Source organism: Pelophylax lessonae (genome assembly GCF_965119305.1).
Source record: "Pelophylax lessonae genome assembly, chromosome: 4".
NCBI lineage: Eukaryota > Metazoa > Chordata > Amphibia > Anura > Ranidae > Pelophylax > Pelophylax lessonae.
The window spans coordinates 27,845,293-27,871,975 of NC_138771.1; the positions used below are offsets into that span (position 1 = coordinate 27,845,293).

The window sequence follows — 26,683 nt, forward strand, 5'->3', positions numbered from 1 at the left end:
CATCTGGGGTGCCAAGGTTCGCCATCACTGGTCTAGGTTTTTCATCTCACTAAACACTAAGCCACTGATAGGGGAGCACAGTGGCTTAATTGCTGTCACTACACAGGACACCATCTGCACACAGTTTGCACGTTCTCCCTGTGTTTGTGTGGGTTTCTTCCATGTTTTCCCATTTCCTAAAAAACACTCCAAAGACATGCTGATCGGTTAATTAGCTCCTGTCCAAATTGGCCCTTGTATGTACAATATTGTCCAAAATATTGGGATGCTGGCCTTTACATGCACATGAACTTTAATGGCATCCCAGTCTTAGTCTGTAGGGTTCAATATTGAGTTAGCCCACCCTTTGCAGCTATAACAGCTTCAACTCTTCTGGGAAGACTGTCCACAAGGTTTAGGAGTGTGTCTATGGGAATGTTTGACCACTCTTCCAAAATCACGTTGAGTGCAGTGAGGTCAGGCACGGATGTTGAATTAGAAACCCTGGCTCGCAGTCTCTGCTCCAATTCCTCCCAAAGGTGTTCTATTGGGTTGAGGTCAGGACTCTGTGCAGGCCAGTTAAGTTCCTCCACCCCAAACTCACTCATCCATGTCTTTATGGTCCTTGCTTTGTGCACTGGTGCTCAGTCATGTTGGAACAGGAAGGGGCCGTCCCCAAACTGTTCCCACAAAGTTGGGAGCATGAATATGTCCAAAACGTTTTGGTATGCTGACCCTTTAAGAGTTCCCTTCACTGGAGCTGAGGGGTCAAGCCCAACCCCTGAAAAACCACCCCACAGCATAATCCCGCCCCTCCACCAAATGATTTTGACCAGTGCACAATCGAGGTCCATAAAGACATGGATGAGTGAGTTTGGGGTGGATGAACTTGACTGGCATGCACCTCTACCCGACAGAACACCTTTGGGATGAATTAGAGCGGAGACTGCAAGCCAGACATTCTTGTCCAACATCAGTGCCTGACCTCACAAATGCGCTTCTGGAAGAATGGTCAAACATTCCCATAGACCAGTGATGGCGAACCTTGGCACCCCAGATGTATTGGAACTACAATTGCCATGATGCTCATGCACTCTGCAGTATAGTTGAGCATTATGGGAAATGTCGTTCCAAAACATCTGGGGTGCCAAGGTTCGCCATCACTGCCATAGACACTCCTAAACCTTGAGGACAGCCTTCCCAGCAGAGTTGAAGCTGTTATAGCTGCAAAGGGTGGGCCAACTCAATATTGAACCCTACAGACTAAGATTGGGATGCCATTAAAGTTTGTGTGTGTGTGTAAAGGCAGGCGTCCCAATACTTTTGGTAATAGTGTAGATTTATTAAGCTCTGTTACCCATTCAAAAAGGAAAGGGGGGTTGACGGGAGGTCCACTTGAGTACAATTATTCTACAGGCTATAAATAATGCTCTCAAAACAGTAGGCCGTAGGTTCTGATCAGTTAAGGATAAAACTACAAAGTGAAGAGGGCTGTGGGCACATCATTTTCCTTTCTCTGAGGAGCGACATTAACGTGGTGGTATGGGTAACCATAAGTTGGAGCAGATAACTGGGGCCCATATTATTTAGGGGGTTTAAAAGTAAGCTGAGCCTAAAGGATACCCTCTAATCGAAAAGCAGCATAGGGAGTGAAAATTTGGGAAGGTGTGGCAGTGATGTGGTTGGTGGGTAAGTAGCCTGGCCATGGTATTCTGTACCAGCTGAAATCAATGTTCTTTCTTAGGGGACCATAGTAGAGGGCGCTGCAGTGGTCCAATGTGGATGTTCCAATGCACAGGTTAATTTTGGCATATCCTCTGTTGGAATCAGAGGTTTGATTTTTCTAACATCCCGAGGTGATGGAAGGAGGACCTGATGGCAGCTGATACCGGTTGCTTAATTGACAGGTCAGTGTTGAGCCCAAGCTGTGCACATGGTGTGAGAACATAAGATTTGTATTCCCAAGGTTTCAAGTAGAACAATCTTAGTAGAAAGAGATAAAATGACCTTGTAGCTCTAGTCTCAGGAGACAACGGGGCTGCCATAAACAAGCATGCAATCTGTGTATTTTTTCTGTGCTGACTGTGGAGTTTGTCATCTGCACCTCTTTATTGTTTGATTGGAGTGCTAAAAAATATATTTGGGTTTTACCAATAAAAGGACACAGTATTTGCCTCCAGATAGGCATGAGGAAAACTCCACATTTGATGACACAAGGCAATTCACTACACATCAAAGAATAATAGTTTTTATATCCAAGGAGGGGAAAATTTCATAAATAGCGGGTCACATAAAATTTATATGCGACTGTTACTGCCTAATGTAATTTGCTCGTTATTCAGGCGGAAGTATTAATGGCAGATCAGCGTTGCACAATAAATCCACCTATTTCAGAACATAAGAAATCCCTTTATGGTGCTCAAATACTAGATTAGAGTATGCCGCTAGGTACAAATAATAAACCTAACTTATTAGAGGGTCACATATATGTAACAGGCAGGCCTACTTCCTGATGGCAGGTCGTAGGTTTCTAGAGTTGCAATAGATGACTTGCTCCTTCACCTTTAGAGAAGGCACAGCACTTCACAAATTGCCTAGTTATGTCATATCGCCTGAATCACATGACATTTCGAGTGCTACGATAGAGCCTTAATGGGTAAATGTCACATGGCACATCATCCTGTATTGGAACTGCCATTCAAATAAAGCGTTGGTAGACCTGACATTTTTTTTTTTTTTTTTAAATTATGGTTTAACCACTTTACCACCGGAGGATTTTGCTGTCTTACGTCTGGGCCACTTTTTGCGATTCGGCACTGTGTGACTTTAACTGACAATTGCGCGGTCATGCAACGCCGTACCCAAACGAAATTTACGTCCTTTTTTTCCCACAAATCTAGCTTTCTTTTGGTGGTATTTGATCACCTGTGTGATTTTTACTTTTTGCGCTATAACCAAAAAAAAGAGCGACAATTTTGAAAAAATAACAATATTTTTCAAATTTTTTAATATGAAATTTCCCCCCCCAAAAAAAGTAAAAATCAAAATTTTTTATCATTTTAGGCCAATTTGTTTTCTGCTACATATTTTTGGTAAAAACAAAAATCGCAATAAGCGTATTTTGATTGGTTTGCGCAAAAGTTATTGCGTTTACTAACTAAGGGAAAGATTTGTCGTTTTTGGTGTTTTTTTTTTTTTAACGGGTAATGGCGGCGATCTGCGATTTTTTTTGCGGGACTGCGACATTGCGGCGGACAGATTGGACCCTTGACTGACATTTTTGGGAGTACCAGTGACATTACTACAGTAATCAGTTCTATAAATATGCACTGTTACTGTAAAAATTACACTGGCAGGGAAGAGGTTAATTTTATTGGAGAGGGAGGGGTTAATGTATGCCTGGTGCTTACTGACATGTGTGGGGGGAGGTGACTGAGTGACACAGGGACAGATCGCAGGTTCAGCTATGCTAAACCCTGCAATCTGTCCCTGCCTGTCACTTAGGAGATCCGCCCGCTGTGTTTACACAAGCGGGCGGATCTCCAGACTCAATTCCCCGATGATCGGGAAAAAGCAGCGGCGATCGCCGCTGCTCCTCCCCTGGCCCGACTCCCGATGTGACTGAATACAGCGGGAGCGAGCCGGCGGCGCCGCCGAGAGAGGGGAATGTCTGGCGACATAGGTTTACGTCGCCAGACGTTATCGAACCACTTTGCCGCAGTAGAGCTCTAGTGAGCAGCGGTAAAGTGGTTAAAAACTTATTTTTTTTAAAAGAGCGGGCTGCATTCGCTTGAGTGAGGTCTGAATAAGTGTTAACAGTAGTAGTGCTGTAAGCCCCCGGGGTTACACCGGGCAGCTAATTCACTCCCTTGTCATCTCTCGCCTTGACTATTGTAACTCCCTCCTCATTGGCCTACCTCTCCACAATCTACCCCCTCTTCAGTCCATCATCAATGATGCTGCCAGACTCATCCACCAGCTCAGTGTCCACCAACCCTCTCTGCCAATCTCTCCACTGGCTTCCCATTGCCTAACGAATGAAATTCAAAACACTAACAATAACATACACAGCCATTTAAAACTCTGCCCGAGCTACATCACCAATCCTGGCTCCAAATATCACCCAAACCATCCTCTCCACTCCTCAAATGACCTCCTGCTCTCTAGCTCCCTTGTCTCCTCCTCCCATGCTCGTCTCCAGAGTCACTCCCATCCTCTGGAAGTCACTACCCCAATCTCTCTGGCTAGCACAGGGGTCTTCAAGCTACGGCCCTCCAGTTGTTCAGGAACTACAATTCCCATAATGCCTAGTCATGTCTGTGAATGTCAGAGTTTTACCATGCCTCGTGGGACGTGTAGTTCTGCAGCAGCTCGAGGGCCGTAGTTTGAGGATCTCTGGGCTAGCACCTACTCTGTCCACTTTTAGGAGATCCCTGAAAACTCATCTCTACAGGGAGGTCTATCTTGCCTTCAGCTAATACCCAAATCTTCTATTTCTCACATCAGCTCATTTCTCATAATTTTTACCTTTTGTTCCCAAAGCCCATCCCTATTAGATTGTAAGCTCACAGAAACAGGGCCCTCCTAACCCCCTTGTATTGAATTGTTGCTGTATGGTCTACCTTTACATTGTAAAGAGCTGTGCAAACTGTTGCCACAATATATATCTTGAATAATAATAACTTGACATGTGATTGATAGTTTCAAATCACCTGACAAGTCGCCCCCTATTGTCCGCAAGTAGATCCTGCAGTACTTTTTGCAAGTTCAGGTGCGACTTGCATAGACATCTGTGCATGAAGTCGCACAGATGTCTTCTACGTCGCGCCTGAAGTCAAACTGACATGCAACTTTAAAATCCTTTTCAAAGTTGGATTCAGTGTGACCGAAGACTCACTGTTAAAACTGAAGGGTCTTTCATTCTCTGCAAACAGTCTGCCAGGAAAAGCTAACTAGATAACAACTTGCCTGTGTATGGGACAATATTTGTCATCATCCTGCCTAGACAGAAAATCTGGTTGCAAAATGATTGCATCGTTGATAAGATGAAGTCATCATATGTGCCCCAAAATATAACAAACCGTGGCTTAGGAAATTATTGTTCACATAATTTAAGCCTGTGCTAGGCAGTTCTTAAAAACAGAACTGTGGCCCTCAGGCTATGAATATTCAAACATTTTCATATTCTTAAAGTGATTGTAAAGTCTCGATTTTTTTTTTTTCTATAAAAAAAAGAACAAACCTATTATGCTTACCTGCTCTGTTGCAGTGGATTTGCATAGAGCAGCCCAGGTCTTCCTCTTCTCTGGTCCCTCTACTGCTCTCCTGGCCCCTCCCTTTTGTTAAGTGCCCCCACAGCAAGCAGGTTGCTATGGGGGCACTCGAGAGTATTCCAGCTCCCTGTGTTCCATTCAGACATGGAACCGCGATCACGCCCCCCTCTCCTGATTGGCTAGCTGACTTTGATTGACAGCAGCGGCAGCCAATGGACATCGCTTGACAGAGAGGGACCTCAGGTAAGTGTTAGGGGGGGCAGAGGGGGGCTTAGTCTTTCCTATCAGTAGAAGGAAGTGGGCAGAGGAGGGCAGAAGAGGCAGAGTGCTGCAGGATTAGATGGAGGGCTGCAGAATAGAGAGGTGTTGATGGCTTCAATGCTGGCTATACAGTATCTCACAAAAGTGAGTACACCCCTCACATTTTTGTAAATATTTTATTATATCTTTTCATGTGACAACACTGAAGAAATGACACTTTGCTACAATGTAAAGTAGTGCGTGTACAGCTTGTATAACAGTGTAAATTTGCTGTCCCCTCAAAATAACTCAACACACAGCCATTAATGTCTAAACCGCTGGCAACAAAAGTAAGTACACCCTAAGTTAAAATGTCCAAATTGGGTCCAATTAGCCATTTTCCCCTCCCGGTGTCATGTGACTCGTCAATGTTACAAGGTTTCAGGTGTGAATGGTGAGCAGGTGTGTTAAATTTGGTGTGATTGCTCTCATACTGGTCACTGGAAGTTCAACATGGCACCTCATGGTAAAGAGGATCTCTGAGGATCTGAAAAAAAAAAAAGAATTGTTGCTCTATATAAAGATGGCCTAGGCTATAAGATGATTGCCAAGACCCTGAAACTGAGCTGCAGCACGGTGGCCAAGACCATACAGCGGTTTAACAGGACAGGTTCCACTCAGAACAGGCTTCGCTATGGTCGACCAACGATGTTGAGTGCACGTGCTCAGCCTCATATCCAGAGATTGTCTATGAGAAATAAACGAATGAGCGCTGTCAGAATTGCTGCAGAGGTTGAAGGGGTGTGTGTGTGTGTGTGTGTGTGTGTGTGTGGGGGGGGGGGGGGGCGTGGCAGCTGTCAGTGCTCAGACCAAACGCCACACACTGCACCAAATTGGTCTGCATGGTTGTCATCCCAGAAGGAAGCCTCTTCTAAAGATGATGCACAAGAAAGCCTGCACAGTTTGCTGAGGACAAGCAGACTAAGGACATGGATTACTGGAACCATGTCCTGTGGTTTGATGAGACCAAGATAAATGGATTTGGTTCAGATGGTGTCAAGTACAAAGACAAGTGTATATTGCCTACAGCAAGCATGGTGATGGGGAGTATCATGGTCTGGTGCTGCATGAGTGCTTCCGGCACTGGGGAGCTACAGTTAATTGAGGGAACCATGGATGCCAATATGTACTATGACATAATGAAGCAGAGCATGATCCCCTCCCTTCAGGGACTGGGCTTAGGCAGTATTCCAACATAAGGACCTCAACCACACCTCCAAGACAACCACTGCCTTGCTAACAAAGCTGAGGGTAAAAGTGATGGAGTTGCCAAACATGTCTCCAGACCTAAACCCTATTGTGCTTCTGTGGGGCATCCTCAAACGGAAGATGGATGAGCGCAAGGTCTCTAACATCCACCAGCTTCGTGATGTCATCAATGAGGAGGGGAAGAGGACTCCAGTGACAACCTGTGAAGCTCTGGTGAACTCCATGCCCAAGAGGGTTAAGGTAGTGCTGGGAAATAATAGTGTTGTTAGTTTAATTTGTTTAGCTTGTTATAATGGAAAGAATAGTGGCCACACAAAATATTGACACTTTGGGCCTAATATGGACATTTTCATTTAAGGGTGTACTCACTTTTGTTGCCTGCAGTTTAGACATTAGTGGAAGTATGTTGAGTTATTTTGAGGGGACAGCAAATTAAGGGTCCTTTCACACGGCCGCTCCGTGTGTCCACAAATCATCCCATCCACTTGCGGATGATTTGCGGACATAATGTAAGTGAATGGCACTGCGGATGTCAGTGGAATACCATCCGCTGACATCTGATTTTCCTCCTTTCAGTTCTGTTCCGTTTTTTCGAATGGAACAGAACCCCATTTTTTCTTCCGTGTAAAAAATGGAAAGGAAGGAAAATCGGATGTCAGCGGTGTCATCCGCTGACATCCGCAGTGCCATATACTTACATTATGTCCGCATATCATCCGCAAACGGATGGGATGATATGCGGGGACACGGAGCGGATGACAGAAATGTCATCCGCTCCGTGGAAAAAAAAAAGTCCCGCAGCGGACCTTTCACACGGAGCGGCCATGTGAAAGGACCCTTACACTTTTATACAAGCTGTACACTCACTGCTTTACATTGTAGCAAAGTGTAATTTCTTCAGTGTTGTCACATGAAAAGGTATAATAACATTTACAAAAAAGTGAGGGGTGTACTCACTTTTGTGAGATACTGTAGCTGCCCAAAAGGAATGCTCATAAAGAAGGCTTTAGCCTTGGGTGCAGCTACAGCTGGCACAGACAGAAATAAAAATGTTATTTTACTTGCTATGAAGGTGCCCAAAGCTACTGGAGTGCTGTGGTTACTACGGTGAACTCCACATTTCAGATCTCCATAGGCATGGATCCTAAACACTTTATACTAGGTTTGCTTGATGCTGTAATACCAGATAGGTATGTTAAAGAAGGCCGCATCCAGAGCATTGTTTCAGGCTTGCAGGCTCATTTTACTTCATTGGACTTCCAGTACTCCCCCTTCGCCTCAAATGTGGCTTGCACAGATGGGCTCGGGCGTGTTCAGATTGAGCCCGCTAGGAAGCCGTCACTGCACACCGCTAATAATAGGCAGTTCCTGACCGGCAGCTGCACATGCACACGCTGCCTATGATTGGCGATGTGTAGTGCCGGCTTTCTGGTGGGCTCAAACCGAATATGCCCGAGTTAATTGCTAATGGGCACAACATTGAGGTCATAAAAGCTGATATATTAGCATAGGGGCAGCTTTTCCAAATTTGAGAAGGTATGGGGTAGCTGGTTGGCTTCTCCTGGTTTGGCCCCAGATAATTTAGTAATGGACAAGTTATTGTTGTGAAATATAGCACAAAAATTGATATTTTAGCTGGTATGGCTGAAATTTGTATGCCCTAGTTTTCCAAATGTTTAATGCTTGTCTACCTGCTTTGGTATGAGGGCCCTAGTGTCCCGGTTGTGCACGGCCCTAGATACAGCTCTAAAGGGCACTTAAAGCAGAGTTCCGGCCACAAAATTGATAAAATTGATTTTGGGCCATCCACTTGCTAAGGGGAACCTGAAAAAGAAATGGATACTGGCGATTTTTTTTTTTTGGTCGCTTGCCTTATTATAGAAGAAAACATACTCCCCTTCCTTCCACCTCCTTCCTTTGCGGGCGCGGCCCGCGCCGTCACTTCCGATTTGCGATGATTCCTGGGAGCTGAACGTCATCGCTCCCAGGAATCAATGCGCCTGCACCGGCCCCGCTTGTCGCTTCCGGTGCAGGCGTGGCATTCACTGCTAAACAGCTTCAGGCTGCAGGGATGTCGCGCCTGCACCGGAAGTGACGAGCGGGGCCGGTGCAGTGCATTGTGGGACTCAGACGTCACGGAAGAGGACACGAAGAGGGACGCTGCGGCTTCAGCTGCCCACACCTGAGATGGCAGCGCTGGAGAAGACATTTTCAAGGTAAGTATTTCTTCTTACAGGTAAGGCTCCATGTACATGGGACGCTGGAAATGGCCGTTTAGGAGCAGTTGGGCATTTTTTTTAGAAGCCCCTGAACCCATCTACATTTTATCTTATCTGTCCATGTACACCAGGTCGTTTGCGGTCGTTTGCGGGCAGTTGCGTTCAGGGACTTTTTTAGAACGCAATTATTTGCATTCGAACGTGTGTTTCCCGGCGTTCCAAACGCAAAAACGCGACCGAACGCGATGACTCGCGTTTGGCGATCGCGTTTTTCCATTTTAAAGGGGAATAATTTTTTTGACCTCTAGGAACGGTTCTAAACGCAAACGCCCGCTAAACGCGGGTACAAACGCGACCGAACGGACGTTTCAAACGTCCTAAAAATTCCAGCATTCAAAGGGACTTTTAACAACGTCCCGTGTACATGGACCCTAAGTGTGACCTGGGAAAGTTCAGAGGCTATCCAATATGGAATGTACTAGCCCTGACTGTCCCGGGGGTATTTTTAGTTCAAATTGACCCCCGAGGCCGGAACTCCGCCTTAAAGCATTCTCGTGACAAGAATTACAATACTGCGTGGAATTGATATTGGATGTGAACTACATGTAATTTTAATGTCTGGTTGTACAAATTTGTGACATCTCAAACCTTTATCTGACTTAAAAAAAAAAAGAAAATTACATCTGTACAATCTGTAGAGTATCAAGTGAAAAGTGCATTGGATCCCATTGGGGAATTCAACAATGATTTTCAACTTTTGGTGATAATTATTCTTTGCTTCTATTGTTTACTTTGAGATTAAATTGCTCCACAGTGCCAGTAACTACACTGGTCAACAGGCGCTTGACCAGCTTTATTTAATGCTTTTTAAGAATACGTAAAATATTTAGGTGTTCATTGCCTGGGCACAGTTGTGCTTTTAGTGCATGGTTAGCTCACAAAAACAAATATGGAAATTTGACAAGCACATTCATTGCATATAGTGTTGTAGCAGCATAGATTCTTCACAACCATTGGTAAAGTTACGCCGCCTTTTATAAGAGAAACATCAGGCATTAGTATATAAGTGGTGTAATCTACCATATTAATATGCAAGCATAGCAATATAACAAATTGAAAAAAAAGACAAATAATTGGCAAAAACAGCCTTTAACATTTCATCAACAGGTTGACAGATTGTGAAGAAAGGCCATCTGTTTATGAAAATAATTGCAATTGCATTCCTGGAAAGAAATAAGTACACTGCGAGGCAAGCGGAATATTCCTAATGAATTCTTCTACATCTGCATGGGAGTCATTTTCACATTTAATATGACACACATGGCATGGCTCTTTGAAGCTAAAGGACAAAGTACTGTGGTGGCACAGCAGAAATGTTCTAATAGAAACCCAAGATAAGGAGAGTTGTGCCAGGTGAAGTAGAGTTGTACTGGTGACCCTTTTTTTGTAACGGACCAATGCAAAGTCCCAATGCAAAGTCCCAATGCTATGCACCTTTTCTTCCAGCTTATGTCTGCATTGGCAGACTTCCCTTGACTTGTGATGCTAAACCTGCCATCTAACGGCACAGATTGGCCAGATGAAAGCGTTAATCAGAAGTAAAAAGATCGGGATCTTTACATCATTCAGTCACAAATAATAGGATCCATACAGGTAAACTAATGTGAAGCCTACTTCTCTTTACACATCTTCACAAACCAATTTCTATGAAGTTTAGGCATGTTCAGAATGAAAAAACTAGTTTTGTTTCATTACTTAAAGGAGATGTAAAGTCAGGAAGGTTTTTTTTTTTTAACTTAATGTATTTTATGCATCAAGATAAAAAGCCTTCTGCGTGTAGCAGCCCCCCTCATACTTATCTGTGCCCCCTCTCTATCCAGCGATGTCCATGAGTTCCTCGGCTGTCCAGGACTCTCCCTTGTGATTGGCGGAGACACTGCCGCGGCGCCATTGGCTCCTGTGGCTGTCAAAATCAGTTAGCCAATCAGGAGAGAGAGGGGAGTGAGGTTGAACGGCAGCTCCGTGTCTGAGTGGACACACAGAGCTGCAGCTCAGCTTGGGTGCCCCTATAGCAAGCTGCTTGCTGTGGGGGCACTCAACAGGAGGGAGGGGTCAGGAGCAGCGAAGAGGGGCCCGATAAGAGGAGGATCTGGGCTGCTCTGTGCAAAACCAACTGCACAGAGGAGGTAAGTATAACATGTGTTTTTTTTTTTTTTTTTAAGGAAAGGAGACTTTACAATCACTTTAACCTCCCCGACGGTGTGATGGCATATACCGGGAAATTATAGGCCTGTCAGTTTGACATCAATAATATGTAAACTTCTGGAGGGGATGATAAGGGACTATATCGTAGAGTTTGCTAAAGACAACAACATCATCAGCGGTAATCAGCACGGGTTTACAAATGGGCGTTCCTGTCAAACCAATCTCCTAACATTCTACGAGGAGGTGAGCCGTGAGCTAGATAGGGGCAGACCAGTGGATGTGGTGTACTTAGATTTCGCTAAGGCGTTTGATACAGTTCCCCACAAACGCTTAATTTATAAAATAAGGTCTGCAGGTATCGACAGCAGGGTTTGCTCTTGGATACGGAACTGGCTAAAAAGGCGTGTCCAAAGGGTGGTAATAAACAGCGCATACTCAGACTGGTCTGAGGTGGCAAGAAGGGTGCCCCAAGGCTCAGTCCTGGGACAAACCTTGTTCAATTTATTCATAAACAACATTGAGGACAGGATCAGTAGTTCAATATCAGTTTTTGCAGATGACACAAAATTAGGCAGGGCAATAACTGCACAGCATGAAGCAGATATCCTACAGAATGACCTGGACAAAACAACGGAATGGGCAACGACATGGCAAATGAGGTTTAATGTGGAAAAGTGTAAGGTTTTGCACTTGGGGACTGGAAACATAAAAGCACAATACACGTTAGGGGGGGAACCTTTGGGGGAATCAAAAATGGAGAAAGATCTGGGAGTCTTGGTTGATGATAGACTAGGCAATAGCATGCAATGTCAAGCGGCAGCTGCCAAAACCAGCAGATTATTAGCATGCATAAAGAAAGGTATGTATTCCAGAGATAAAACTATAATCCTTCCACTTTATAAAACTCTGGTCCGACCGCATCTGGAGTATTCTGTCCAGTTCTGGTCGCCGGTCCTCAGGAGGGATGTGTTGGAGCTGGAGAGAGTCCAGAGAAGGGCAACTTAACTAATTAGGGGATTGGAGGACCTTAATTATGAAGAGCGTCTGCAATCGCTTGATTTATTCTCCCTGGAGAAGAGACGCCTGAGGGGGGACATGATAGCAATTTTTAAATATCTCAACTTAGAAAATAAGCTGTTCAGTCGAAGGGATTGCATGAGGACTCGAGGGCATACAATGCGATTACAGGAGAAGCGTTTTAACCTCAGGCAACGTGGGGGGTTCTTTACGGTTAGGGCTACAAGATTGTGGAATTCTCTACCACAAGAGGTGGTTTCTGCGGGAATTATGGTGGCTTTCAAAAGACTCTTAGACGTACATCTCAAGGATCAGAACATTCAGGGCTATGTGAGATGATTACAGCCACACACACCTACACAGGTTGAACTGGATGGACTATTGTCTTTATTCAACCTCACCTACTACGTAACTATGATGTCAGTATTTTTGAATGTCAAAGCGGTACATTGTTTTGCATGGAAAACTGTTGTTTTATATTGTAGGCCTGTAATTCTTAAGAATAAAACCGTAAAAGTGAATAAAAATTATGAATTAATTAAATGAATAAATTAATAATAAAAATAAAAGGAATAAAACTGAAAAAGTAAAGGAAGGGCATTGGACAAAGCACTAGGGACAAAACTGAGGTGAAATGGTTTGGTACAGTAATGTAATCCTAACAGATTACAATGTATCAGGTCATGTTTTGTGTACTTTTTTTTTTAAATTTTCCGCCTGGTTCCGCCCCCCTGCGTCACGGTGCTCGCAGGGAAGGGAACCCGGAAGACGGATGCCGGTCTTCTATCAGAATACCGCTACCTATCAGATTCTGCACCGGAAGTGACGCTGGGAAAGAAAAACAAACGTACTGCGCGTGCGTTCCAACATGGCCGCTATGCGTTCTAATAGCTTTCCTAATGTGACAGAACACAAAGCAGAGGAGGACATCTTACACCCACGCAAGTCTTGAATTTTGGATTTATTTTACCAGTAAACTGACCTTAAAGAATGAATACCAGTATTACATTTATATTATTATTGTAATATAGCAAATATAGTGAGAAACCCGCGGGTAGCAGGTGGTGACGTCCATCTTGGTACACCCCGCGCTGCTCAGCGACAAACTGATTATATAGTGAAATAGACTTTCACTTGGTCGCAGTGAAATAGTCTATTTCAGTATATAAGGGGAGTTTACTGCAAAAATAAGTCTGAAATTCAAGAGTTGCTTGGTTGTAAGAACAAACAGTCAGGTCCATAAATATTGGGACATAGACACAATTCTAATCTTTTTGGCTCTATACACCACCACAATGGATTTGAAATGAAACAAACAAGATGTGCTTTAACTGCAGACTTTCAGCTTTAATTTGAGGGTATTTACATCCAAATCAGGGAACGGTGTAGGAAATACAACAGTTTGTATATGTGCCTCCCACTTTTAAGGGACCAAAAGTAATGGGACAGATTAACAATCCTAAATCAAACTTTCACCTTTTAATACTTGGTTGCAAATCCATTGCAGTCAATTACAGCCTGAAGTCTGGAACGCATAGACATCACCAGACGCTGGGTTTCATCCCTGGTGATGCTCTGCCAGGCCTCTACTGCAACTGTCTTCAGTTCCTGCTTGTTCTTGGGGCATTTTCCCTTCAGTTTTGTCTTCAGCAAGTGAAATGCATGCTCAATCGGATTCAGCTCAGGTGATTGACTTGGCCATTGCATAACATTCCACTTCTTTCCCTTAAAAAACTCTTTGGTTGCTTTTGCAGTATGCTTCGGGTCATTGTCCATCTGCACTGTGAAGCGCCATCCAATGAGTTCTGAAGAATTTGGCTGAGTATGAGCAGATAATATTGCCCGAAACACTTCAGAATTCATCCTGCTGCTTTTGTCAGCAGTCACATCATCAATAAATACAAGAGAACCACCATGACACTACCACCATCATGCTTCACTGATGAGGTCGTATGCTTTGGATAATGAGCAGTTCCTTTCCTTCTCTATACTCTTCTCTTCCCATCACTCTGGTACAAGTTGATCTTGGTCTCATCTGTCCAAAGAGAACTGTGAAGGCTTTTTTAGTTGTTGTTTGGCAAACTCTAATCTGGCCTTCCTGTTTTTGAGGCTCATCAATGGGTTTACATCTTGTGGTGAACCCTCTGTATTCACTCTGGTGAAGTCTTCTCTTGATTGTGGACTTTGACACACATACACCTACCTCCTGGAGAGTGTTCTTGATCTGGCTAACTGTTGTGAAGGGTGTTTTCTTCACCAGGGAAAGAATTCTTCGGTCATCCACCAAAGTTGTTTTCCATGGTCTTCCAGGTCTTTTGGTGTTGCTGAGCTCACCGGTGCGTTCTTTCTTTTTAAGGATGTTCCAAACAGTTAATTTGGCCACACCTAATGTTTTTGCTATCTCTCTGATGAGTTTGTTTTGTTTTTTCAGCCTAATGATGGCTTGCTTCACCGATAGTGACAGCTCTTTGGATCTCATATTGAGGGTTGACAGCAACAGATTCCAAATGCAAACAGCACACTTGAAATTAACTCTGGACCTTTTATCTGCTCCTTGTAAATGGGATAATGAGGGAATAACACACACCTGGCCATGGAACAGCTGAGCACTTAAAAAGTAGGAGGCACATATACAAACTGTTGTAATTCCTACACCTTTCACCTGATTTGTATGTATATACAATTAAATTAAAGCTGAAAGTCTGCAGTTAAATCACATCTTGTTTATTTCATTTCAAATCCATTGTGGTGGTGTATAGAGCCAAAAAGATTAGAATTGTGTCGATGTCCTAAAATTTATGGACCTGACTGTCTCTGCTGCTGCTTCGTGTTCGGTTACATTAGGAAAGCTATTGGAATGCATAGTGCCCATGTTGGAAAGCATGGCGCATGCGCAGTAAGTTTTCTTGGCCATCACTTCCGGTTGCAGAATCTGATAGGAAGCAGTATTCTGATAAAACATCGGCATTGGCCAGAGGACATCGGGGGGATCATAGGGACAAGGTAAATTTCACTACAGGGTAATCCCGAGTGTGGCTCAGGGTTACTGCTTTCGGTACTGAAAATGAACCCAGAGCCACACCTGGGATTATCGCCAGGGAGGTTAAAGTGTTACTAAACCCAGGAGCCTGCCTTCACTATATCTGGTCTCCCCAGAAGCCTGCAGTCACTATATCTGGTCTCCCCAGGAGCCTGCCTTCACTATATCTGGTCTCCCCAGGAGCCTGCAGTCACTATATTTGGGCTCCCACAGTACACAGAACATGGAAATGCAATTATTTTAGTAAATATAAACTGCTGAATACCTTTTCTTGTCAGCAGTATATAGCAGTCTTGTGACTTCTTTCAATGTCTGGTTACAACTTGGAGGAGTTTTCATACTGCACTGACTGTCCTATCAGGATGCAGGATCCCTGACCCTCTTTCTGGACAGTGCTGATTGGCCTGGTGCTATCACATGAACTTTCCCAAGAAAAAAAAAAAAAAAACTCTCTAGCGCACATGTGTCAAACACAAGGCCCACGGCCAAATCCGGCCCTTCAGGCCATTCTATGTGGCCCTCGCACCTCTCTTGCAGCTGCAGGAGAGCTCCAGACCTCCTCTGGTCCTTCTCCAGACCCTGTACTTTCTGCTCCAAGCAATGCCTCCAGCTTCTTCCCAGCAGCAGCACAAGGTAAGGGGAGTGCACTGTGATGTAAGAAAGGGTGGGGGACCCCAAGCCCCTCCTCTGCACTTAAAAGCCTTCTCAGCCGCATCAGTTTGTTATTACAAGACAGCCGACCGTCGGCTATGGACACCGGTACCGGGGTGATGCCTCTAGCTGCAGTCATCACCCCAGTACAAGCACTTTCCCGAAATATCGGCAATATCGGTAAATCAAAAGGCCGATTCCGATATATCGGGCAAAGTGCATATTGGCCCTCGATATATCGGCTTTGCCAATAATCGGTCGATGACTAGTCCATATGCATGTTTGCATGTGCACAGAGGTGAATTTTTTTGTAAAGTGAGGCAGACGCATTGTCATGCACCAATGTGCATTTCCTTTGTACGTGAATTTTTGATGCATTTTTTATTTTGGAATTTTGACGTAGATCGGTATAACATCAGGGGCCTGCTAATACTGGTTGCCAACACATCCAAACGCATATTATTTGCATCATGATGCACTGCCATAGACTTCTACAAGCCTTTCAACACAGAAAACAAATTCAGACATGCAGCACCAATATGGGAACAAGCACTATCATCATTATGGGGTACAACAATACATCTGTTTTAGAGCATCAGAATGAGTTTTAAAACACAAAATTGTAAATGGACCCACAAATGAGGTCCCCTTATTTTTTGAACCTGTGAGGGAAGTGAGACCTGGAAATACCTTCACTTTTAGAAAGAAAGTACTGCGTTTTATACTTTTTCGTAGAAGTAGTCACTAATACCTCATATTTTTCAAGTAGCCATTTTTGTCACCTGAACAAATATTTATGGGAACCAACAAACCTGGAAAACGCAACCTCACTGGTCATGGTGACCAGAAGTTGGGTTAATGGATGCTAGTCACATGACATGTTGTACTGTAAACTCACCAGACACTTTAAACATAAATTTTGATTTATAGTGCATCCTGAAAGTATTCATAGTGCTTCATTTTTTCCACATTTTGTTATGATACAGCCTTATTCTAAAATTGATTGCATTTATTATTTTCCTCAAAATTCTACAAACAATACCCCATAATGACAACGTGAAAGAAGTTTCTTTGAAATCTTTTTAAATTTATTAAAAATAAAAATGATAAAAATCCCATGTACATAATTATTCACAGCCTTTTTGCAATACTTTGTTGAAGCACCTTTGGTACCAATTACAGCCTCAAGTATTTTTGAGTATGATGCTACAAGCTTGGCACACCTATTTTTGGTCAGTTTTTCTCATTCTTCTTTGCAGGACCTCTCAAGCTCCATCAGGTTGGATGGGGAGCGTTGGTGCACAGCCATTTTCAGATGTCTCCAGAGATGCTCAATCAGGTTCAAGTCTGGGCCACTCAAGGACATTCACAGAGTTGTCCCGTAGCCACTCTGTTATCTTGGCTGTATGCTTAGGGTCATTGTCCTGTTGGAAGATGAACCTTTGCCTGAGTCTGAGGTCCGGAGCAAGTTTTCATCAAGGATGTCTCTGTACATCGCTACATTCATCTTTCCTTCGATACGGACTAGTCTCCCAGTTCCTGTTGCTGAAAAACCTCCCCACAGCATGATGCGGTCATCACCATGCTTCACTGTAGGGATGGTATTGGCCAGGTTGATGAGCGGTGCCTGGTTTCCTCCAGACGTGATGCTTTGTTTCATCAGACTAGAGAATTGTGTTTTTCACGGCCAGAGTCCTTCAGGTGCCTTTTGGCAAACTTCAGGCGGGTTGTCATGTGCCTTTTACTGAGGAGTGGTTTCCGTCTGGCCACTCTAACATATAGGCCTGATTGGCAGACTGCTGCAGAGATGGTTTTTCTTCTGGAAGGTTCTCCTTTCTCTATAGAGAAACACTGGAGCTCTGTCAGAGTAACCATCGGGTTCTTGGTCACCTCCCTGACTAAGGCCCTTTTCCCCCGATCGCTCAGTTTGGCAGGGTGGCCCGCTATAGGAAGAGTCCTGGTGGTTCCAAACGTCTTCCATTTATGAATGATGGAGGCCACTGTGCACATTGGGACCTTCAATACTGCAGAAATTTTTCTGTACCCTTCGCCAGATCTGTGCCTCAATACGATCATGTCTCAGAGGTCTATAGACAATTCCTTTGGACTTCATTGCTTGGTTTGTGCTCTGACATGCATTGTTAACTGTGGGACCTTATACAGACAGCTGTGTGCCTTTCCAAATCATGTCCAATTAACTGAATTTACCACAGGTGGACTCCAATCAAGTTGTAGAAACATCTCAAGGATGATCAGTGGAAACAGGATGCACCTGAGCTCAATTTTGAGTGTTATGGCAAAGGCTGTGAATACTTATATACATGGGATTTTTTTTTTTTCCTTTTTTATTATTAATAAATTTGCAAAGATTTCTAACTAACTTCTTTTACGTTGTCATTAATGGAGTGAAATTGAAGCACTGTGAATTTTTCCTGGATGCACTGTAGTCTGCTGGTGCTTGTTACACACTAAATATGGGTGTAACATGCTCCAAAAGGTGAACATAGCCTTTTAAAGCCCATACAGCCCCTATGACAGCCATTCTCAATCATTGTTCAATGAAACCCTGGGATCCCCCCTCCAGGTATAGCTAGCATTCCCTTGGCCTGTGGCTAACTAACCTAACATCTGATGGTGCCTGTATAGTTCTGGGTCCAAGAGCAATTTGGCAGAGCCAGCGACATGACTTCATGTGTGTCATTGTGGCCACCCTTGTAAGGGATGGATTCTTCCCACTTACCATCACAAATGTAAGGGGCATTTTCCCAATGACTCCCCATAGACTAATCTTAACAGGGGTTCCCTGGGACCTAAACATTTTTTCAAGGGCTCCCCTGGGGTAAAAGAAAGGCTGCTCTATTGGGTGCAGTGGTGCCCAGTATAACTATTTTCACACTCTCCCACACTGAAAGCCTGCTCCAGTCTAGTGCAATACAGTGCTTTTAGCTCTAGCTGCACCAATGCTGCTGCCTGCCTGCCATAAATCTATACACAACTGATAAGCCATCATGTAATTGTGGGGCTGAGTCTGCTGCTGGACTCCCCCCCCCCCCCCTCTCTCAAACCCATACTGCTAGTTTTAAAGGGTAAGTTCACCTTTGGGAAACTGTTACATGTTCCACCTGTTTTTAGGATGGAACATGTAACAGGATCCCAATCCTACAGCGGCTCCTCGATCTGCTGCCTCTAGTGACAGCGAGCCCAGGATCTTCTCCCCAAACTTGCGGTCACTATTTAGAAAAACCCACCCGGCTGTGTTTTTTTTTTCTAAATAGTGACAGTGAATTTGGGGAGATGATCCCTGGCTCGGTGTCACTACAGGCAGCAGATCAGGGAGCCGCTGCAGGAGTGGGAACATTTTTTTGCAGAGTTCTGTGAATGGCAGAACCTTGTGGCTGTCAGCTTGTAGTTCTCAATTAACTACCAGGGCTCTCTAGGGAGTTCATTGTCTTTTCCTTGTCTGTGTGTAACTGCCTAATAGTACGAGCCGACAGCTTACACTGACAGTTTGCAGGAATCCTCCATCGCACCTGCAAATCTACTGATCGTGGGTGCAATGCTTTCCAGGCACCTAATTAAAAAAATAAAATGCACATTTTTTTTTTTTACCTGCAAAAAGGTGTGCATTTATTTATTTATTTTACAAAGGTGAACTTATCCTTTAAAGTGAACATGACATGGTGTTATAAGGGATATCAATGAATCTGCACACTTTTTCCAAGTGAGGGACAGCACTAAAAAGGCACAAAGTCACAAAGTCAGCATGGCAGCCATGAGACTATTATTTTTCAGAAGGACTTGAGCAAGCATATTTCTCTCATGACAGGCAACGTTTAATAAAATCAGCTCATTTAGATTTATACTGCACACACAAAATACAGAAAAAGAAAAAAAAATAACAAAAGTAGGCTCTACTTTGGCATTTGCATTTAAGGATCAATGGCTGGCATTTTTCTTTTCTTCTCCAATTATCTAGAAAAAGCTCTTGTACTCACAGAAATTTTATGATTGCGCATCATATTATCAAATTCCTCGTTAATTTTTTTGTACTTTTCCTCGGTGTGGGGGGTGAGGACGTACGAGCCGTCGGGGTCCGGGCTGTCGCAGCCTCTGTGTTCCTTCTTGTTCAGAGCCTAAACAATGAAGTCAATAAAAAGGATCAACACATACAAATAAGGGAAGGGGGTGAACAATACTTACAGGATCTCGCTTGAAAACAAAATCATTATCTTCATTTAGTTTGCTGAATGTGTCCTCCTCAAAGTATCTCTCAGCATCTGGACTTTCACAACCATCTAAGCCTTTCTTTTTGAGAGTCTGAAACACAATTGGAAAATTCACACGCATACTGCACTAACTGGGAATGAAGAATCTAGGCCTTAGTGGGTGCCCCCTTTAAGCTGACCCTTCATGAGAGATACATGGAGGCTTCATCGCTTACTTTCTACTAAAATGGTAGTTGATTGGCTTTTATGCTGACCCTCTTACTTTCAAAGGTCTGTAGCTGGAACATATGCAGATATGGAAAGTCAGAGGCCCTGATCTGCATGCTTGTTCTGGGACAGTGACTCAAAGTATAATAGTAAGAGAAGTTAGCATGGCATCCAAGTAACCTACAAAAGAACAGTTCTGAAATCAAAGCCACCATGTCCCTCTCATGACAGGTTACCTTTAAAAAGGACACCTACAGGCAAAATTGTTCTTTGTTCTGGATACTTAGAAAATATAAAAATAAGTAAAATTACGTTTAGCTCCTCTACCCATGGCTGCAGTGCCTTGCACAGTTCTAATAAATCAAATCTCAGGGACTTGTGACCCAGACTTGAGTACATAGAAGTGTTCCTATTTCATGTATATATAATCCCCCACCGTATTCATTTTTGTGAGGTGCTGCTATGGGTGCAGATCATCGTCCTGCAGTAACAGACACAAACAGTCAAAAACTGAATAGACACATTCCTATCAACACATTCCTATCAACAGTCTGTAGGAACATCAGTTTATAGGGTGCCCATGAGTTTTGACTACTGCAGCCAATGAGGGAAATTTATCAAGCAAGTTACCAACAGAATCAAGTACATATCTAGACCAATCCAACTGCCACTAATTAGGGAAAGAAGTTACAATAGGATTCCTCAGGCTTAAGCCCCGTTATTCTGAGCAATCAACTCTGACACTTGCTCCGAGACTTATTTGAGTCCATGTTGTACAAAGATGGGAGACAGATTTTCCCACAAAACACTCATAAAAAAACAACCAAGGCCATTTTTTTTTAAATTGGGTAACAGTTGGAACCTTTTCCCCATTTTATTGCTGTCTCTGTCCCCAAAGGGAGGATTCTCCTCCTCTCCAACAGAAATAAAACAGAGGTTCTCTCTCTTCCCTACTCTGTAACACAACTAATAATATGTAGTATAACTTGGCTGTGGAGGACTTTATTAATAAAGCTACAATCTTGTGGCTAACCTGTCTCCCTTGTTCAAATTTGCACTGCCCTAGGCAGATCATAGATGGTGGCAAATTTGCATGATTCCCCCATCAACGCAGACAGTGACAACTCCAGTGCCAGCTCCCAGTCCCGGCAGGGGGTCGGGGGAAGCTGTCCCCACCGGGAGAAGACAGTGGCTACAGCAGCCGCTAGTGATAATCGCAAGTGAATCCAGCAGGCTAGTTGTATCCAAGTTGATCGATCAGCTTGCTGCATTCAGCCTGCCCCCACAAGGTTCGAATTTCAGCTGGTTCATGCTGAACTGGCCAAGATTCGAAAAAAATCTATGGCTGCCCTTATTGTGTAGCAAGATTGATAACTGCCCCCTTCCAAGTGTTCAACATGATAAGATAAGGCAGGAGGTCACAACACAAGGAGGGTAATGCCTAACCAGCAGTTCTGAATCTTCTAGAACTGCTTTAAACTGATGAAAAAGGTAAATTAAGTTGCTTGCAACGGGTTACCGTTTTGTGCATATAATTTTTGAGGTTTGCTTTATTATAAAGCTGGTATGGAAAAGTGGTCATAAATTGGAAGGTTTGGCTGCACTTGAAAAAGATCGAATATTTGTTATTAACTACGACACAAAACTGGGTTGTCTTAAATTTACAATAAACTATCCAGGCAAAGCAAATCTATATGCTTTTAGGAGTAGATTAAAGAGCTTTCCCGCTATCAAACAATAGTAAAGGGCTGTGCCATTAGTCATTGAATAAAATAGACTTTTTGTATTTTGAAGGGGTTGTAAAGTCAGAAGGTTTAGCTTAATGCATTTCTATGCATTAGGAGAAAAAAACCTTCTGTGTGCAGCAGCTCCCCTCAACCCCCCTAATACTTATCTGAGCCTATTATCTATCCAGTGTTGCCCAAGAGTGCCTCAGCCATCTGGCACTCTCTCTCCTGTATGGCTGAGACACAGCAGCTATTAGCTCCCATCAATCCAACACAGTTAGCCAAATCAGAAGAGAGAGGGGGTGGGGCCAAATGACAGCTCTGTGTCTGAATGGATACACTGAGCTACAGCTCGGCTCGGGTGCCCCCATAGCAAGCTGCTTGCTGTGGTGGCACTCAACAGGGGGGAGGGGCCAGAAGCTCCAGCCTGGGACTCGAGGAGGATCTGCACTGCCCTGTGCAAAACCACTTTACAGAGTAAGCAAGTATGATAGGTTTGTTATTTTAATAGAACAGGATTTTATAATCACTTTAAGTCAGTGGTTCCCAACTCCAGTCCTCAGAACCCACTAACAGGCCAGATTTTAAGTATTACCTTGGGGAGATGCAGACTAGAGTACTGCAATCACTGAGCAGCAAATTATATCACCTGTGATGTATTTCAGTTATCTTGCAAACCTGGCCTGTTAGTGGGTCCTGGGGACTGGAGTTGAGAACCACTGCTTTAAGTGATACCCTTTAGACCCGGTTCACACTTCTGCGTGTGCCGGGTTCGCATGTCATGTCGGAGCGCACTGCTCCGACATGACATGCGATCAGCTGTGCGGTGCGAGTTTAGCCATACAGTTTGTATGGCTAAATTCGCACCGCACCCGCAGCAAAGACGCACAAGGAGGCATTTTTGCTGCCGCATCAGGATCGGATCGCACAGCGGTTCACACTTGTGCGATCCGATCCTGTGCGAACTGCACGATCGCACTGCGATATGCGATCAAACTGGGGGTGTCGTTAAGATTACATTGACACCCCCAGCGGATCGCATATGGCAGTGTGAACTGCCGGGGGTGCGTGTGCGATGCGGGAACAGGCTGCGAATTCGCAGCCTTCCCGCATCGCAATAGTGTGAACCGAGCCTTATGAGTTATCTTGAGTTAATAAAATGCAAGCTTTCAGGATAATCATTGTGTTCTGCCAGCAGAGCAGGCGCCCCCATTGGCAGAATACAATAGAGCCATGGGAGGGATTCTCAGTACAGCTTCTTTTTGTTACTGAGCTAAAATACAGCTCATTAATTGTAATGTGCCTCTGCACACATGCGCGTAAACAAGCGCCGCGCAATCTTCAGTAAAAAAAAAAAAATAGAAAAATCTGCTTATTTGGTCAGTAATGTAAGCCTCATGCGCGCAAATGTGTGCAAATGCCCATTTACGTAATGTGCAGAACAAGATCAGAAAAAGTTTCTGCGCATTTGCATGAAAATGCACGCACGCATATTTACGAAAACGTGATTAAAAGCGCTCAAATGCATAAAAAAAAAAAAAATGTCTGAAAAAGTAGATAATCAAACAGGAGAATTATGTCCAAGAGGCCTAAATGTATATACATTATAGAAATGGCATTTAAATATACTGTATACATAATGACCGTATAAAGAAGTCCAAATTATTTATGTTAGGCAAGAATAAACCTCTCCATGTACAACCACCTAATTCCAAAATGTAAAAAATATACAAAAGTTTGAAAGCAATTGGAAAAAATGTAAACATTAATAAAAATATACAAAATAAAAGTTAGGCAGGGCAGGTATCAGTAATGATTAAAAGATATTACCATTAGTTTGCAATTATTGTATTCTATGACATACAAATACTACCATCATTTCAAAGCCATTTTACAACCAAAGACACAACGCTAACCGAGAAACGAACCTACAATAAGAAGCTGCAATTTTCTAAAAAAAAATATATATATATACTGTATATTATACTGAATTTGCAGACAATCACTACACACCATTCAGCCATGGCATTACGACCATCCACCACAACATCGCCACCCCCCTTTTGCCACCAAAACAGCCGTGACCCATCGAGGCATGGACTTCACTAGGCCTCTGAAGGTATGCTGTGGCATCTCGCACCAAGCTATCAGTAGCAGAACCATTTCCTCCTGGGGTGATTTTCTGCTTGAAGCTTGTAGCTCTAAAAACGCTCAACAAGCCAAATCCCATTCATTTCAATGGTCCCTGTTCACATATGAGCGTTCTGTCACCTGAATCAAAACGCTTAAAGCTAAAAAAAAGTACATGAGCTTCTTTTTGTAAGATTACAAGTGTTTTTGGCCCCATAGACTTCAATAGAAATGCCTGATTTAAGCGCGTTTTACAATCTTTTTTACAAGGGTTTTACGAGTGTTTTCTGCTCAAACAGCAGCTCTCCGCCCCAAATTTCCTCTCCCTCGTCTACCCCTAGTGCTTTCTATTGGCTAAACAAAAAAATGCCTGAAGCTGTAAAACGCTTGTAATACACTTTAATATACTTGTAATACACTTCAAGACGCCTTAAAAAAAGCTTGTAAACATCTGCAAAAAAAGCAAGAAAAAAAGCCCAAAAAACACCAGTAAATCGATACGCTTAGGGCTCTTTCACACAGGCGGACCCCGTTCAGATCCGCCTGTCCTTTTTTTGGCGGTTCTGAACGGTCCCCGCATGCATCCCTATGGGGCATCAGATGTCAGTGGAGACATGTCCGCTGACATCCGACCCGTCAAATCTGGACACCCTATTTTCCATTTGTCCAGCGGATCGGATGGGATCGGATGAGAAAAGGACCGATGGTCCGTTCCCATCCGATTTTCCCCATAGAGATGCATGGGGAACTGACAGTTGTGTCTCCGCACACAGCGTGGAGACACAGCTGTCATCCTCCTGCTCAGCGGGGGATCGGCCGATCGATCCCCCGCTGAGATAAACGGAGTCTGTCCAACAGACGGAGTGTGTGAAAGGGGCCTTAGGTGTGAACGAAGCCTTAAGGCTGCATTCACATGTCAGCTTATAATCGCGGGCAGAACCGCCGCGGTTCCGCCCGCGATTCGGAGATTTATTGCAAATCGCGGGACGCCTAGCGTTGCCCGTTGATTTGCAATAGCCCCCCAAACGCCGAGCGATGTTGCTGCGATTTACGCCCGCCGAATCGCGGCAACATCGCGCAAACAAAATCGCGGGACGCAATATGCTCCAAAAAAGTACAAGAGCTTTTCTATTTTTTCTAAAATAATAAACATGTAATACTCACCTGCTCTGTGCAATAGTACCCGGCAGGCTGGTTGTACCCAAGTTGATGGATCAATCAACTTGGTACATTTAGCCTGCCCATTAACAGGTCGAATCTCGGCCGGTTCCTGCTGAACGGTGTAAGGCCGGCCCGCCCCCTTACCACGTGATCAGCTGTCAGCCAATGAGAGCTGATCATGTGAAGTAAACCGCAGACGGCGATCAGCTGTTTTTTTCTCCTCACACTGTCAGTGTGGGGAGAAAATGATTGCCAGCTGCTGTCAGAGGGACATCAGTCCCGAAGAGGAGAGGGCAAATTGTGCCCACCAGTGCCACCTACCAGTGCCCACAAGTGCCAACCAGTGTCAAACACCAGTGCCACCTACCATTGCCCACCAGCGCCATTCTACCAGTGCCCACTAGTGCCACTCAGTGCCTATCGTTGCCCATCAGTGCCACCTATCAGTGCTGCCTATTAGTGCCCTTCGGTGCCACCTAGCAGTGCCGCCTATCAGTGTCCATCAGTGCAGCCTATCAGTGCCTGTTAGAGCCCATCAGTGCTGCCTCATCAATGAAGGAGAAAAATTACCTGTTTGCAAAATTTTATAACAAACTATAAAAACGGTTTTGTTTTTTTTCAAAATTTTTTGGTTTGTTCAGCAAAAAATAAAAACCCCAGCAGTGATTAAATATCACCAAAAGAAAGCTCTATTTGTTTGAAAAAAAAAAAATGATAAAAATTTCATATGGGTACAATGTTGCAGGAGCTGCACCAGATTTTGCACCCTCGAGTTTTAGTAAATCAACCCCACAATCCAATTTTTAAGAGGTGGCTTAAGCAGTACTAGAGGTCATAGCACAGGAGTGTCCATCACACACAGCCATCACCCTGGGCTAGACCAGGGAATTTCCATGCCTGCTTTGACTCATCCATCGAGTCACAGGCCAGATAATCACCCATCACTTGCTTCAGCCACACCACAAGCTGCCAGAAAAACACCGCCTAATCTTCTGCACCGAGCAAAACCATTACTCTACCGTAATCAATTCCTAACACACAATTCTGAAAACAAACACGGCTCAGCAGAACTAACTCACTCTAATAGAATTAGGACCATTAATAACTAACTCCATACAATCTCATGGTTAATATTCAAATAAATATCCAGAACGTAGTTAACGATCTCGTTCAAGTCCAACAATAAAGTAAAATGTATAGTTAGCAGCTCTGCCTTGACCCCCACCCACGGGACTCAGTCCAACCTATATGACTAAAGAACTGTCCAGAGGGGTTTCTTTTTGCAGACGGTGCTTAAATATTTTGTAATGATACACTGTAATTGGTTAATTTGTGGCAG

At 43.9% G+C, this 26,683-nt stretch overlaps 1 protein-coding gene across 7 annotated transcripts in view; it reads right to left on the reverse strand.

Annotated features, from left to right (window-relative positions):
• The window catches only part of MEF2A (myocyte enhancer factor 2A), a 313,252-nt gene that overhangs the window by 74,716 nt on the left and 211,853 nt on the right, over positions 1–26,683 (reverse strand). For 3 of the 7 annotated variants that reach the window (XM_082253053.1, XM_082253051.1, XM_082253052.1), the window contains exons 4-5: positions 20,094–20,210; positions 19,889–20,026 (exon numbers count right to left, since the gene is read on the reverse strand). In XM_082253053.1, coding sequence (XP_082109179.1) covers positions 19,889–20,026; positions 20,094–20,210 — 255 coding nt within the window. The remainder of the gene's footprint in view (positions 1–19,888; positions 20,027–20,093; positions 20,211–26,683) is intronic. The other 4 variants (XM_082253055.1, XM_082253057.1, XM_082253054.1 and 1 more) reach the window with 2 other exon arrangements.